This window comes from Danio rerio, chromosome 22 (genome assembly GCF_052040795.2).
Source record: "Danio rerio strain M-AB ecotype USA chromosome 22, GRCz13ab, whole genome shotgun sequence".
In the NCBI taxonomy this organism is placed as follows: domain Eukaryota; kingdom Metazoa; phylum Chordata; class Actinopteri; order Cypriniformes; family Danionidae; genus Danio; species Danio rerio.
The window spans coordinates 5,916,187-5,928,085 of record NC_141042.1 but is presented as its reverse complement, the minus strand read 5'-3'; the positions used below and the strand labels follow the sequence as shown (position 1 = coordinate 5,928,085).

General features: G+C 36.9%; 1 protein-coding gene across 1 annotated transcript; it reads left to right on the top strand.

Moving 5' to 3' along the window:
• The first annotated feature begins 1,180 nt into the window (after positions 1 to 1,180).
• Positions 1,181 to 11,637, top strand: LOC147838366 (uncharacterized). Its single transcript, XM_087303539.1, has 6 exons — positions 1,181 to 1,474; positions 1,628 to 1,954; positions 4,432 to 4,722; positions 5,447 to 5,578; positions 9,672 to 10,025; positions 11,065 to 11,637. The coding sequence occupies exons 1-6, from the start codon at positions 1,432 to 1,434 to the stop codon at positions 11,271 to 11,273; spliced, it is 1,356 nt and encodes a 451-aa protein (XP_087159665.1). The 5' UTR covers positions 1,181 to 1,431; the 3' UTR covers positions 11,274 to 11,637.
• The last annotated feature ends 262 nt before the right edge of the window (positions 11,638 to 11,899 follow it).

Sequence of the window (11,899 nt, the reverse complement as noted above, 5' to 3'; positions counted from 1 at the left end):
TAACTCACTGTGAATGAAAGACTTATCGTTGTTAGTACTCAGTGATGCCTGAACGTTTTCTGCCCTTTTAGAAATTCTACAGGTCGAGCTGTTTTACTGAACTAATGTCAATTGAAGGCTTTTTAATCTGAAAGTTAAATTTCAACCTCACAATTACGGTAAATATACCATTTTAAAACAATTGTCTGACACTGCTGGAAATTTGCATTACTGGTAGTGAGTTATAAAACAAAAAAAATTGATGTTTCTTTTATTATGATATTTGAAACGCCGTGCAAAAATGTATTTATCAGTTACAAAAACAAAACTGTCATATATCGGAAAACACAACTGCGACAACGCAAACAACCTAATCCCAAACATAGCAAAGGAAATCCATTTTAAAATTCAACACAAAATATACCCGGTCAATGCATTTATCTCAAAATTTACTGATATTGCAGTTACTTGTTCCTTTTGTCAGGAAAATGAGGAAACTTTGACTCGCATGTTTTTTTTACATGTAAAATCTCACAAAAGTTTTGGTCAGATCTATATAATTATTTGAATAAATCCCAATCAACAAAACAAATCTTTAAACTGAGATATTATTTGTTATTATTCTAGTCCCAAGAATAAAAATGAAGAAAATATATAACCTTTACATATTGTATGCAAAATTCTTTATCCACAAACAAAAATTACTTAAATCCTCTCCCTCATTTAGCCATTTTTAAATTGAAATTGATTCCTTGCTCAAAGCCATAAATCTATCTAACAACAAAAAATTTTGCAAGTTAATAGAAACTTATGAAAATATCATGCTCAGTATGTTAGTAATTAATGCTTTCTGTATTTCTTTTTTTAAATTTAATTTTGTACTTTCCCTTTCTTCATTTTGTTCTCTTTTTTTCTTTTCTTTCTATTACTTTTTTTTACTTATTGTTCTTATAACTTTGTAATTGCATATTCTTGTATTCAAATCTTCTTCAGATCACTTCATGATTTATATTGTACATTTCTTCTTTTCTAAATAAAAGTTTATAAAAAAAAAAACAACGCAAACAAACTAAAAAGGTTTGCACTGATTCTTTCGTTTTCTCAGCTGTAGTTTACAAGATTTTTTTATTGGTTTGTTTGTGTGAGGTGTGCTGAAAGTTGGTGAACTTACTGGACTGGTTTTTCTCGAACAGTGTAATGCGGATAAGCTTTCCGTCCCGAATAAGACAACAATCAAGAAAATGGCTCTCAAGAAGAAGAACACAATTCAACCATTATTTAAACAACTAATTCAATAATTAATTATGTAGGCCTACCTTTTCTTAATCCGTAATCTTTAACGTCGGGTTAGCGATGCGCGTTTTGTAAATAGCGCTGATTTAAGATAAAGAAACTAATTAGCATATTTGCCACAGTTGACGAATTAAATCACATTTTATTCTTACATAAAAAATGAAGATCTCCGATTTATTTTTATACGTTTTGCTTTTGAAAGGTGAGTGTTTTAAGTCATTTTCTCTTTCACTTTGATCAACATTTTTTTTTTTGCTTGCAAATTTGTATAGTAAAGATTAAAGACTTGAATAGTAAAAGCAGGAGATATTGGCAGAATCACGTATCTAATGATATCTTTTCCTTCTGAACACAGCTGTGTTTGCTGATTCAGGTGAAGTGGAGGCTCTATCAGTAATAGAGGGCGATTCTGTCACTCTACACTGTAGTCTTAATAGTATAAAGAAAGTTGAGGTGATCCTGTGGACATTTGGAACTGATCGTATAGCCGAAATCAACAAACTGATCGATAGCATCTCATTATATGTTCTTGATGAGACATTCAGAGACAGACTGAAGCTGGATCATCAGAATGGATCTCTGACCATCACGGACATCACATTTAAACACGCTGGACTTTACGAACTGCAGATCATCGGTGGAAAAGAGGTCTTTTCCAAGAGATTCAATATTACAGTTTCTGGTGAGCGACTGCAGATTTGCAACAACTCACAACCATTTGAAACCATAATTCTCAGCTAAGACAGTAAAGTTTTATTTAATCTGTTCAATAAGTTTCTTTAACCAAAAACAACAGAATGCAATGTATAATTCAAAATACAAGAAAAACGTGAAAAAATATGAACAAGGCCATTTTTAGAGACCAAGGGGGCAAAATAAAAGCACATACTGTAGAATGCGAAGTCATAAACAAGACTTTAAGATAATTTTAACAGTTTTACTGCCATTATAATATAATTACAAACATCTATCTATCTATCTATCTATCTATCTATCTATCTATCTATCTATCTATCTGTCTGTCTGTCTGTCTGTCTGTCTGTCCGTCCGTCCGTCCGTCCGTCCGTCCGTCCGTCCGTCCGTCCGTCTATCTATCTATCTATCTATCTATCTATCTATCTATCTATCTATCTATCTATCTATCTATCTATCTATCTATCTATCTATCCATCCATCCGTCTGTCTATCTATTCTTTTTCTATCTATTTTTCATCTATCTATCTATCTATCTATCTATCTATCTATCTATCTATCTATCTATCTATCTATCTATCTATCTATCTATCTATCTATCTATCCATCCGTCTGTCTATCTATTCTTTTTCTATCTATTTTTCATCTATCTATCTATCTATCTATCTATCTATCTATCTATCTATCTATCTATCTATCTATCTATCTATCTATCTATCTATCTATCTATCTATCTATCTATCTATCCATCCGTCTGTCTATCTATTCTTTTTCTATCTATTTTTCATCTATCTATCTATCTATCTATCTATCTATCTGTCTGTCTGTCTGTCTGTCTGTCTGTCTGTCTGTCTGTCTGTCCGTCCGTCCGTCCGTCCGTCCGTCCGTCCGTCCATCCATCCATCCATCCGTCCGTCTGTCTGTCTGTCTATTTTTTATCTATCTATTTTTTATCTATCTATCTATCTATCTATCTATCTATCTATCTATCTATCTATCTATCTATCTATCTATCTATCTATCTATCTATCTATCTATCTATCCGTCCGTCCATCCATCCATCCATCCATCATTTACTTCTATATTGTGATATATTTTGAATATCGCTCATCCCTAATGCAGTCAGATAATACATTTTGGCTACAATCTAAAGGAATTCAATACCACATTGGTGCGAGAGACATGATCATAATAGATGATTTGTATTGATAGTGTCAGAGGCACAGTGTGTAATGGTTCAAATGGGGAACACTATTTGCATTTAAAGAGAAACACACGCAAACACTTTCACTCAAGATTAGGAGTTTACAGCCTGGTGTAATAAACAATCTAAAAATCTATTCTTTTTCTGTTTCTATTGTTTTGTTCTGTTTTTGTAAAAAAAAAAAATTCTCAGTCGCTTTGGTGCATTTCTCACAACACTATTTACGTTTGCACAACAGTTAATGCATTCCTCAAACAATTAGTCATTTGTGCACATCCTAGTAGCAGTTTCTCATTCCTTTCAGCAAATTGCTTATGCTTTTGGACATGCATCAATTGCTTTCATACGACTCTCTGCTATTTGTAACATTATCATTTGCTTTTGTCATGTCGGTCAAAACTAACTAAACTTGTGAATGCTGAATAGTCACTCCATATAAAACTAATAGTCCTCATTTCATTACTGGAGTCATTACATACAAATATGTTAACTTATTTGTCAAAATCTGTCAAGCAAATAAAAAAAAAAATAAATTTAATCTTTTTTTCCCCTAAAAATGTCTTCTAAATTGAACAATTTCATGAATTATTTACAAACCTGTGTGTGTTGTAGGTTCAGTTCCGATATGTACTGCAATATTGTTTACAGTTGTGCACAGCTCTACCCAAAGGAGGTTTATGTTTGTTGTATTGTAGGGTGTATTCATAATTTTGCACAATGTTGTGAATAAATTAGAATTGCAAAGAGCAAATGCAGTAAAAATATGAAACATACATATTCAGTGTCTTGTACTCAGACACCTCACTAAATGCAGTGATGTCTTACTTTACTGTAGTTTTCAAATGGCTGTGCAAATAGTATACAGTGCTGTCTTGAGCATTTTCAGGAAGTAACAAATCTGACTTTTTTGCATTGAAAAAATGTAGAGAGTAAACTCATATTGAAAACATGACAGACATTTGACTATCTTGTTCATAAACAACGGTGTCAGTACTTTTCATTTTGATGACACTGACACTTTCATTGACATCAGTACTTGCTTTTAAAGGAATGAGCTCTCCATTTTGTGCATGTGACACGCTTTTGCAGGTTATCAACTAGGATTTGCAGTTTGTACTAATTGTTTTGAGAAATGCATCATCTGTTGTGCATGTCTTGGGAGAAATGCACCAAAGTAATAAGGAAAAACTGTAAACTTGCGATTTTTAATAATATTCCAACCAATTTAATTCACTAAAGTTTTTAATCAATGTGTATTTCAGCTCGTCTGCCTGTTCCTGTCCTTATCAGGGACTGTTCTTCCTCCTCCTCTTCATCAGAGCAGTATTGTTCAGTGGTGTGTTCAGTGGTGAACGTGAGCGCTGTGAGTCTCTCCTGGTACAAAGGAAACAGTGTATTGTCCAGCATCAGTGTGTCTGATCTCAGCATCAGTCTCACTCTACCTCTGGAGGTGGAATATCAGGATAAAAACACCTACAGATGTGTGATCAACAACACCATCAGCAACCAGACCACACGTCTGGACATCAACACACTCTGTTACACATCTGATGGTAGGACAGTGCTGAAATGAAGTGTCCCACAGAGCAAAATTTCTCTGGCCCACACAATCAGCTTTTGCCTGGCCACATGTCACAGTAAAGTATGGTACATGACTGGACCACGTCTGGCTTCCAGATACGGGGCCAAACATGGACCATATCTGGGCTAAGTCTCAGCCAAGTTAACAACCCATAACTGGGCCAGATATGTTGGTGTGTCATGACTTAAATGAAATTGATAAAGCCATGAAGCATTGCGCTTTAGGAATGATATGGGTGTGCTTTTTCTCGAAGCGACCAGATTGATTGAATGTTTTCTTTACTTACAAATTATTTAAATATATTTAAGTGAGGGTCAAGATAGGCCAAACTTACTTAGTCCACATATCAATTTTCAACATCTGGTCCAAGTCTTGTGTGCCACCTCTGTTAAACCCAGGCCATGTTTGGCCCACATGTTGTATGCCAGAGCTGGATAAATGCCTGCTTTATGTCAAATCTGGCCCAGAATTCTTTGCTACCTGGGAATATTACATGATTTGTGTGTTCAACATTACTGAAAGCTTATAAAATACTATAAGAACAGTTCGCAGGTATGCCATAAACATCAACACGTTTCTCAACATTAGTAGGCAACGATTAAGTAATTAATAATTGATAACATCCGTTTACAACTATCTTTAATTTCTGTGTTAATGTCATCTGATTCACTGTGTAATCATTACTGACTCATCAGATCTCAATAAGCAAGATGACTTACCCGTCAGTCGTGTGCTGCTGATCTGCTTTGGTGTTGTAACTCCACTGATTCTGGCTGCAGTTGCGATCTTCTGCTGGAGACGCAGAAAAAGACAAGAACAATTTGATGGCAAGTATTATCTTGTGTATTTCCTACACTTATTGTAGCAAAACTAGTTTTGAGTAAAACTGTTAAAACAATTAGGTTTTAAATAATTGAGAATCTATCTTTAGGCTCAGTATTTTAATTTGGGCCACTAGAGGGCGGGTATTCACAACAATCTAAGCCAATTGTAGATAACAAACAAAACCGAGTCATGGGAGTAATGGTTATCATCATCCTACGGGACTAAAGCAGAGTGGAGACTCTTTTTCTTGTCTAAATATCTGAACGGCGATATTTCAGCTGCTGTCTGGGCATTTACTGCCGTTCTACACCTTCCTTTCTTCATGTGTTCAATACTTTATTCTGTGTTGTTTCATTTTATTACACATAACTAGGGCCAGACAGAATCTGCAGACATTTTTTGCTTTTTCTGCTGAGAATTTTGTAAAAATCTGTGGATTAATGCGAAATTATTTCGGGAGTATCATAACTAAAAACTTAATATGTGAAATAAAAAAGAATTCCTTTTTAACTTTTAGTTAATGTTTTACAATGTAAATCCATCTAGATCCACTTATTTGGTAAACAAAGCAAGCCTATCATATAATATATCCACCAAAAGACAGAAAGTATTACTTTACAAACTGCATTGTAAATAAATTAAATAAATATTTTCATATTAGTCAATAATATTACTTAAATTACTTTAAAAACTGAATAAATATAAATTTACACACACTTACACAAGTAAATAAATAGATGGGCAAAAAAATCTGCGGAAATCTGTGGATTTCTGTGTAAGGTGTGGGGGCGTACTCATAACTTTTTTTGTAAACTAATTAGATTTGATTTCTTTGAATATACAGTATGGATTTTTTTTGGTTACCAACAGCCAGTGAAAATTAAAGGTTTGTTTATACTTCTGCGTGTAGTGATCGGCGTGACCCACGGTGCCCATCTTGCTCGTAGTCGTGCATTTATACTTCAGTGTGCTGTTCGTGTTGCTCTGCAATAACACTTCTGAAACGCTAGCTGGCAGTAGATGTTTATGTTCCTCTGTGTCGATTTTCTTCACAGGTGTTTTGTTTTTTCTGAACGCTTCCTTAATGTACAAGTAGCTAAAACTCGCTTATTTAGATACAGAAACCAACAGATGTGCAGCAACTTTAATCATAAGGTGAACACAAAACATTTTCATCTGGAGCTCCTTCATGGGACTCGGCCCTTGTAAACACTGGCTCTAACAGGTTTGTGTGGCTCTCACCCCCACCCACACTCATCACCTCTACCAAGCCGACCAATCACAAAGCTTGGGCTACATTGTCATTGCGACGTGTAGTTACAATTTTTGAGTGGTGCGCGTCGGAGTCAGCCACAGTGAGGCCTATGCAACCGCACAAAGGCTGTGCCGGAGCATAAGCGTGCACTTGGCGCAGAAGTATAAATAAGCCTTAAGTCAACAGCACCTTTAGAAATGTTTTCTGAGAAAAATGGTGACGTATTCAACTTACTTCCCCCAGTGTTTCAGTGGAGTAAAGTGGTAGTGATATTTATTTTATGTACTTGTTTTTGTTTACATTGCTAAAATTACTTAGTTTTAATTTAACAGTAAAAAAAAAAAAAAATGTTCATAATCGGAGGTTAAAGTGACATTTGCTTTTTACTGAAATAATATGAAATATACAGTTAAAACCAGATGTTTACATTGTAGTGGCTATTTTCTTTAAAGAGGCTCTCTCAGTGGTCAAGAAACAAAGTCTTACCCGGGATGTCTTTTCAAAGTTTTATTCTTTATAAAGAAGGTCACAATCTGTAACGGGGAGACTGACACGGAGGGATCCATTTTGCAGTATTTATTAGACAGTCAAACACAAACATCCAATACGCACTAAAGTGCGAACACACATCAACAGTAATCAATAATGGTCGTGGGGCTGGTGGCTGACAGACACAGAGTGATTTACCAGGCATAGATCAGTGGCTGGCAGCATGGTTCAGAATCCTTTAAACAGGCTTGGGTCGAGGGCAGGCAGCGTGGTTCAGAGTCCATGTAACAAGCAAGGGTCGTGGGCAGGCAGAAGGCAACTCAGAAACAGTCCGGGGTTATACACAGAAGATCAGGCCGGAAAGACCACTCAGTAATGCTGGCCAGGGCTAAACAAGACTTCGCACTGAACAGTTGTTTGAGTGTGGCTTATATAGGTGGCGTGGGTCGTTAACTTGATTCAGTTCAGGTGTCTGCACAATCAGTCTAAGTGGATGATGTAATGCTAGAAGTCCGGGGATGGCGGCCTCTGCTGGCCAGCGAGGGGAATGACTGGGACCGAGTCGGTGACACAATCATACAGCAACAACAGTTTCTGCAGAGTGAGACACTGAAGCAAAGTGTGTTCACCCTTTTATCTAGTTTGTACTGCTTGCGAGGTCAAATCCTAATAAGGCCTAATCTGCATGTACGTCAAGCGTTTTCCGCCGTTCCTGCTATATGTCCTAACAACCATACATCTTTCTTAAGTAACCATACATTTCAGTAATGTGGACCCTTAAAGAAATGTGTTCCCCCTCACATAGCCAGATAAGAGAAATCCTTAGGATAAACACAAAGTCCAGATGAGTACCTGGAGGAACATAGTTGTACACAAAAATGTACACATAGGGTTTATGGCGAACATATGGTGAACACAGATACACACACGTCTAAAAATGAGTCTTAAACAAGTTTCCAATATGTAAAGGTCGTCTAAAAATGGATTTCCATTACAACATACACTGTATAAAAAGGCACATAATCATTTAAAAAAGTCAGATGTTAATGTGACTAAACTTTTTCTCTTTTATGTAAGTCAGGATTATCACATTTGCCTCTGTTATGCTTAATAGCAGAATAATGAGTGAGAGATTTTTTGAGAAATTGTTATACTTTTCTTGAAAGTCAAGTTTACACACAATAAGATTATTCTGCCTCTGAAAAAGCTCAGATGATGATGTCAAGGTTTTGAAGGTTTCTGATTGGCTACTTGACAACATTTGAGTTAATTGGAGACACAACTGTAGAGTAGTCTTTAAGGAAAACCTCAAACACACTGCTTCTTTGTGTGACAACATGGGAAAATCAACAAGCCAGAATCAAAAACAAAGCCAGATTACAATTAGCTGAATTACACAGGGAAAAAGAATAATTGTTGGAGACATGTCCTGTGATCTGATGGAGCTAAGATTGAACTGTTTGGCCATAATGACCAGTGTTACATTTGGAGGACAAAGGGGAAGCTTACAAGCCTAGGAACACCATCCCAACTGTGAAGTATGGGGGCGGCAGCATCATGTTGTGGGGCTGTTTTGCTGCAGGAGGGACTGATCCACTTCACAGCATAGATGGCATCATGAAGAAAGAACATGATGTAGAAATACTGAAGCAACATCTCAAGACTTCAGCCAGGAAATTAAAACTTGGCCACAAATGGGACTTCCAAACAGACAATGACCCTAAGCATACTGCCAAATTAGTTAAAATGTGCTTTAAGGACAACAGAATGAATGTTTTGGAGTGGCCATCACAAAGCCCTGATCTCAATCCTATAGAAAATTTGTGTGCAGAGTTGAAAAAGCTTGTGCGAGCAAGACAGCCAACAAATTTGACTCAGTTACACCAATTCTGTCAGGAAGAATGGGCCAAAATCCCTGCAAACTATTGTGAGAAGCTTGTGGAAGGATCTCCAAAACATTTGACCAAAGTTATACAGTTTTAAAGCAAAGCTAAAAAAAAGACCAAGGAAATGTGTGTAAACTTTTCACTGTCTAGAAATTAATAAAACATTCCAAAAAAAAATGTATCTCATTATTCTGGCATTTAGCAAATGTAAATCATTTAGGTAATCCTAACAGACCTAAAATAGTAAACATTTAATATGATTTACCATCAGACATTTAAAAAAAATGGTTATGTTCCTTTTATTAGAGTGTATGCAAATGTCTGGTTTCAACTGTATGTTGGTTAGCCTGTAACATTTGTACCACATATGATATATTGCATCATTTAGCATGCTATATAGCATTTTTCTTCAGCCCTAGTCATTAGGATTGAATAATACTGTTTATATCTCCATGTGTTCTCCAGGTGATGATACTGCTGAGATGGATGAACTGAAGACAGTGTCAGTGAGTGTGGGAGAGTCCGTCACTCTAAACACCGGCATCACCAAAATAAAACGTTTTGATGTGCTGCAGTGGAGGTTTGGAGAGCTAAATTCAGACGTCACAAACCCATTTGTTGTTATAAACAGACTGAAAGGATCAAACAGTGTTGATGGTGCTTCTGGACATAAAGAGCCATTCAAGGACCGATTACAGCTGGATAAACAAAATGGATATTTAACAATCAGCGATATCAGACCCACAGACTTTGGAATATATAAACTAAATATCGCCAGGAATCGGAGAAATGTGATCTCCAAGACGTTTATTGTCAAAGGTGAGTTCTTCAATACTCTAAACTGACTAAATAGTCGTCCGTCAGCACATTTAAGATAAAGCTTAAAAAGTAACCATCTAATAATCAAGTTTGGAAGACTGCATTGAGATGCAGCTAAAGGATCCGATTATTATACGAAAAAATTAACATATACACAAATGTTTAAAAAAAAACTTTTATTCAATTTAATTCAATTCAGCTTTATTTGTATAGCGCTTTTACAATGTAGATTGTGTCAAAGCAGCTTCACATAAATGGTCATAGTAACTGGAACAGTGTAGTTCAGTTTTTAGTGTTTAAGTTCAGTTCAGTTCAGTTTAGCTTAGTTCAGTGTGATTTAATCATTACTGAGAGTTCAAACACTGAAGAGCCAATTCATCGATGCGTAGCTCTACCAATCCTGAACCATGCGAGCCAGTGGTGACAGCGGAGAGGGAAAAAAAACTTCACCTGATGGGAGTGAAGAAAAAAAACCTTGAGAGAACCAGACTCAGTTGGGCACGACCATTTCAATTTCTCCGCTGGCCAAAAGTCTTGTGCAGGGCTTCAGTCACCGCGGTGGAGGCTGGAAGATGGCCTCAGCAAAGACTCGTCTGTCCCTGGAGCGTCGCTGGAATCAGACACTTGTTCTCCACTCCCCATGACCATCAGCGCAGCAGCAGCTCTGGTCCCGGAAACCTTGGGATCATCTCGTCGCTGGTCTTGGATCCAATCAGTGACTCTGAGGACCTCGGGATGAGTATCCCCAGGTGAAAATAGAGAATAAAGAGAATAATTAGCGTAGCTGCTGTTCATAGTGTATATAAGCAAGATGCAGAAGCCTGTGTGGAACCCGCTAGGTGATGCATTGAGTGTATGCTTTACTAAACAGATAGGTCTTTAATCTAGTTTTGAACTGGGAGAGTGTCTGAGCCTTGGACGTTATCAGGAAGGCTATTCCAGAGCTATCTTTATGTGCTATCTTTTAATTCACATTAATTTCGGCAGCTGCTAACTATATGTAGCACAAGCTCTTACATTTCTTTCTGTTCTCTCACAGATTCATCAGAAAAAGAAGAGGCATCAGAGACAGAATCACTGTTGACGACTGAATTGATCTCAGACACTGGTGTATATGTGGCGGAGCGGACAAACTCAGGAGGGCGGGGGGAAGCAGCTAATTTAACTCCCTTTAAACAGCCACCAACCCTGCCGACTACGCCAGAATGTGGCGGAGCAGACGAAGCGGGGGAGGAGCTAAATTGCTAGGTGTTAAGGTTTGCTCTCTTCGAACGACCCCAATCTAAACTCAATTTAATTTGATGAAACCGACTACGCCGCCTGGGATTCAAACCCAGAAATTGAAATATAAAAGGTCACACAGATTAGTCTCTTTTAAATGTTAAGGAGCAGACAGAAGACATACATGAGTATGTACAATAATACAAAAGCTTATTCGCAAATATTTTTGTTTCTACCGAACATGTTTTAGCTGCAATTTAGATATTTATAACCGTTACAGATTATAGTATGTTTTTTTTGTAAGTGTGTTTTTTCAGTGTTAATGAGCGAATTGGTGATGTTTGAAATCGTTGTTGCATGTGTAACCTTTAATAAAAAGATATTTGACTAATGGTTTCTTTTGACACCAAATTTAGGTTAGGTTTTTGGTTTAAAGGGCCATGACACCCCCCACTTTTGTTTAAAGTCTACTTCAGAGTTTTTTCAAAAGATGCATGATTAATGGGCGTGGAGCTCCGCAAGCATCGGGCAGGAGTGGGCGTGGCCAGCAGGGGAGAAGGGGAGCGAATATCTGTTGTTGACAGTTAGTTCACAAACTGAGACACAAACCGTGAGGAGACGCATGAGTTAATAGTTCACAAAGTTAAAATGCA

What these genes read in the sequence shown, in the direction of transcription:
- LOC147838366 (XM_087303539.1), top strand. Translation starts at nt 1,432, where the DNA reads ATGAAGATCTCCGATTTATTTTTATACGTTTTGCTTTTGAAAG. An exon ending in ATACGTTTTGCTTTTGAAAG is followed by an intron (nt 1,475 to 1,627) that starts GTGAGTGTTTTA and finishes TTCTGAACACAG; the next exon opens with CTGTGTTTGCTGATTCAGGT. An exon ending in ATTCAATATTACAGTTTCTG is followed by an intron (nt 1,955 to 4,431) that starts GTGAGCGACTGC and finishes TGTGTATTTCAG; the next exon opens with CTCGTCTGCCTGTTCCTGTC.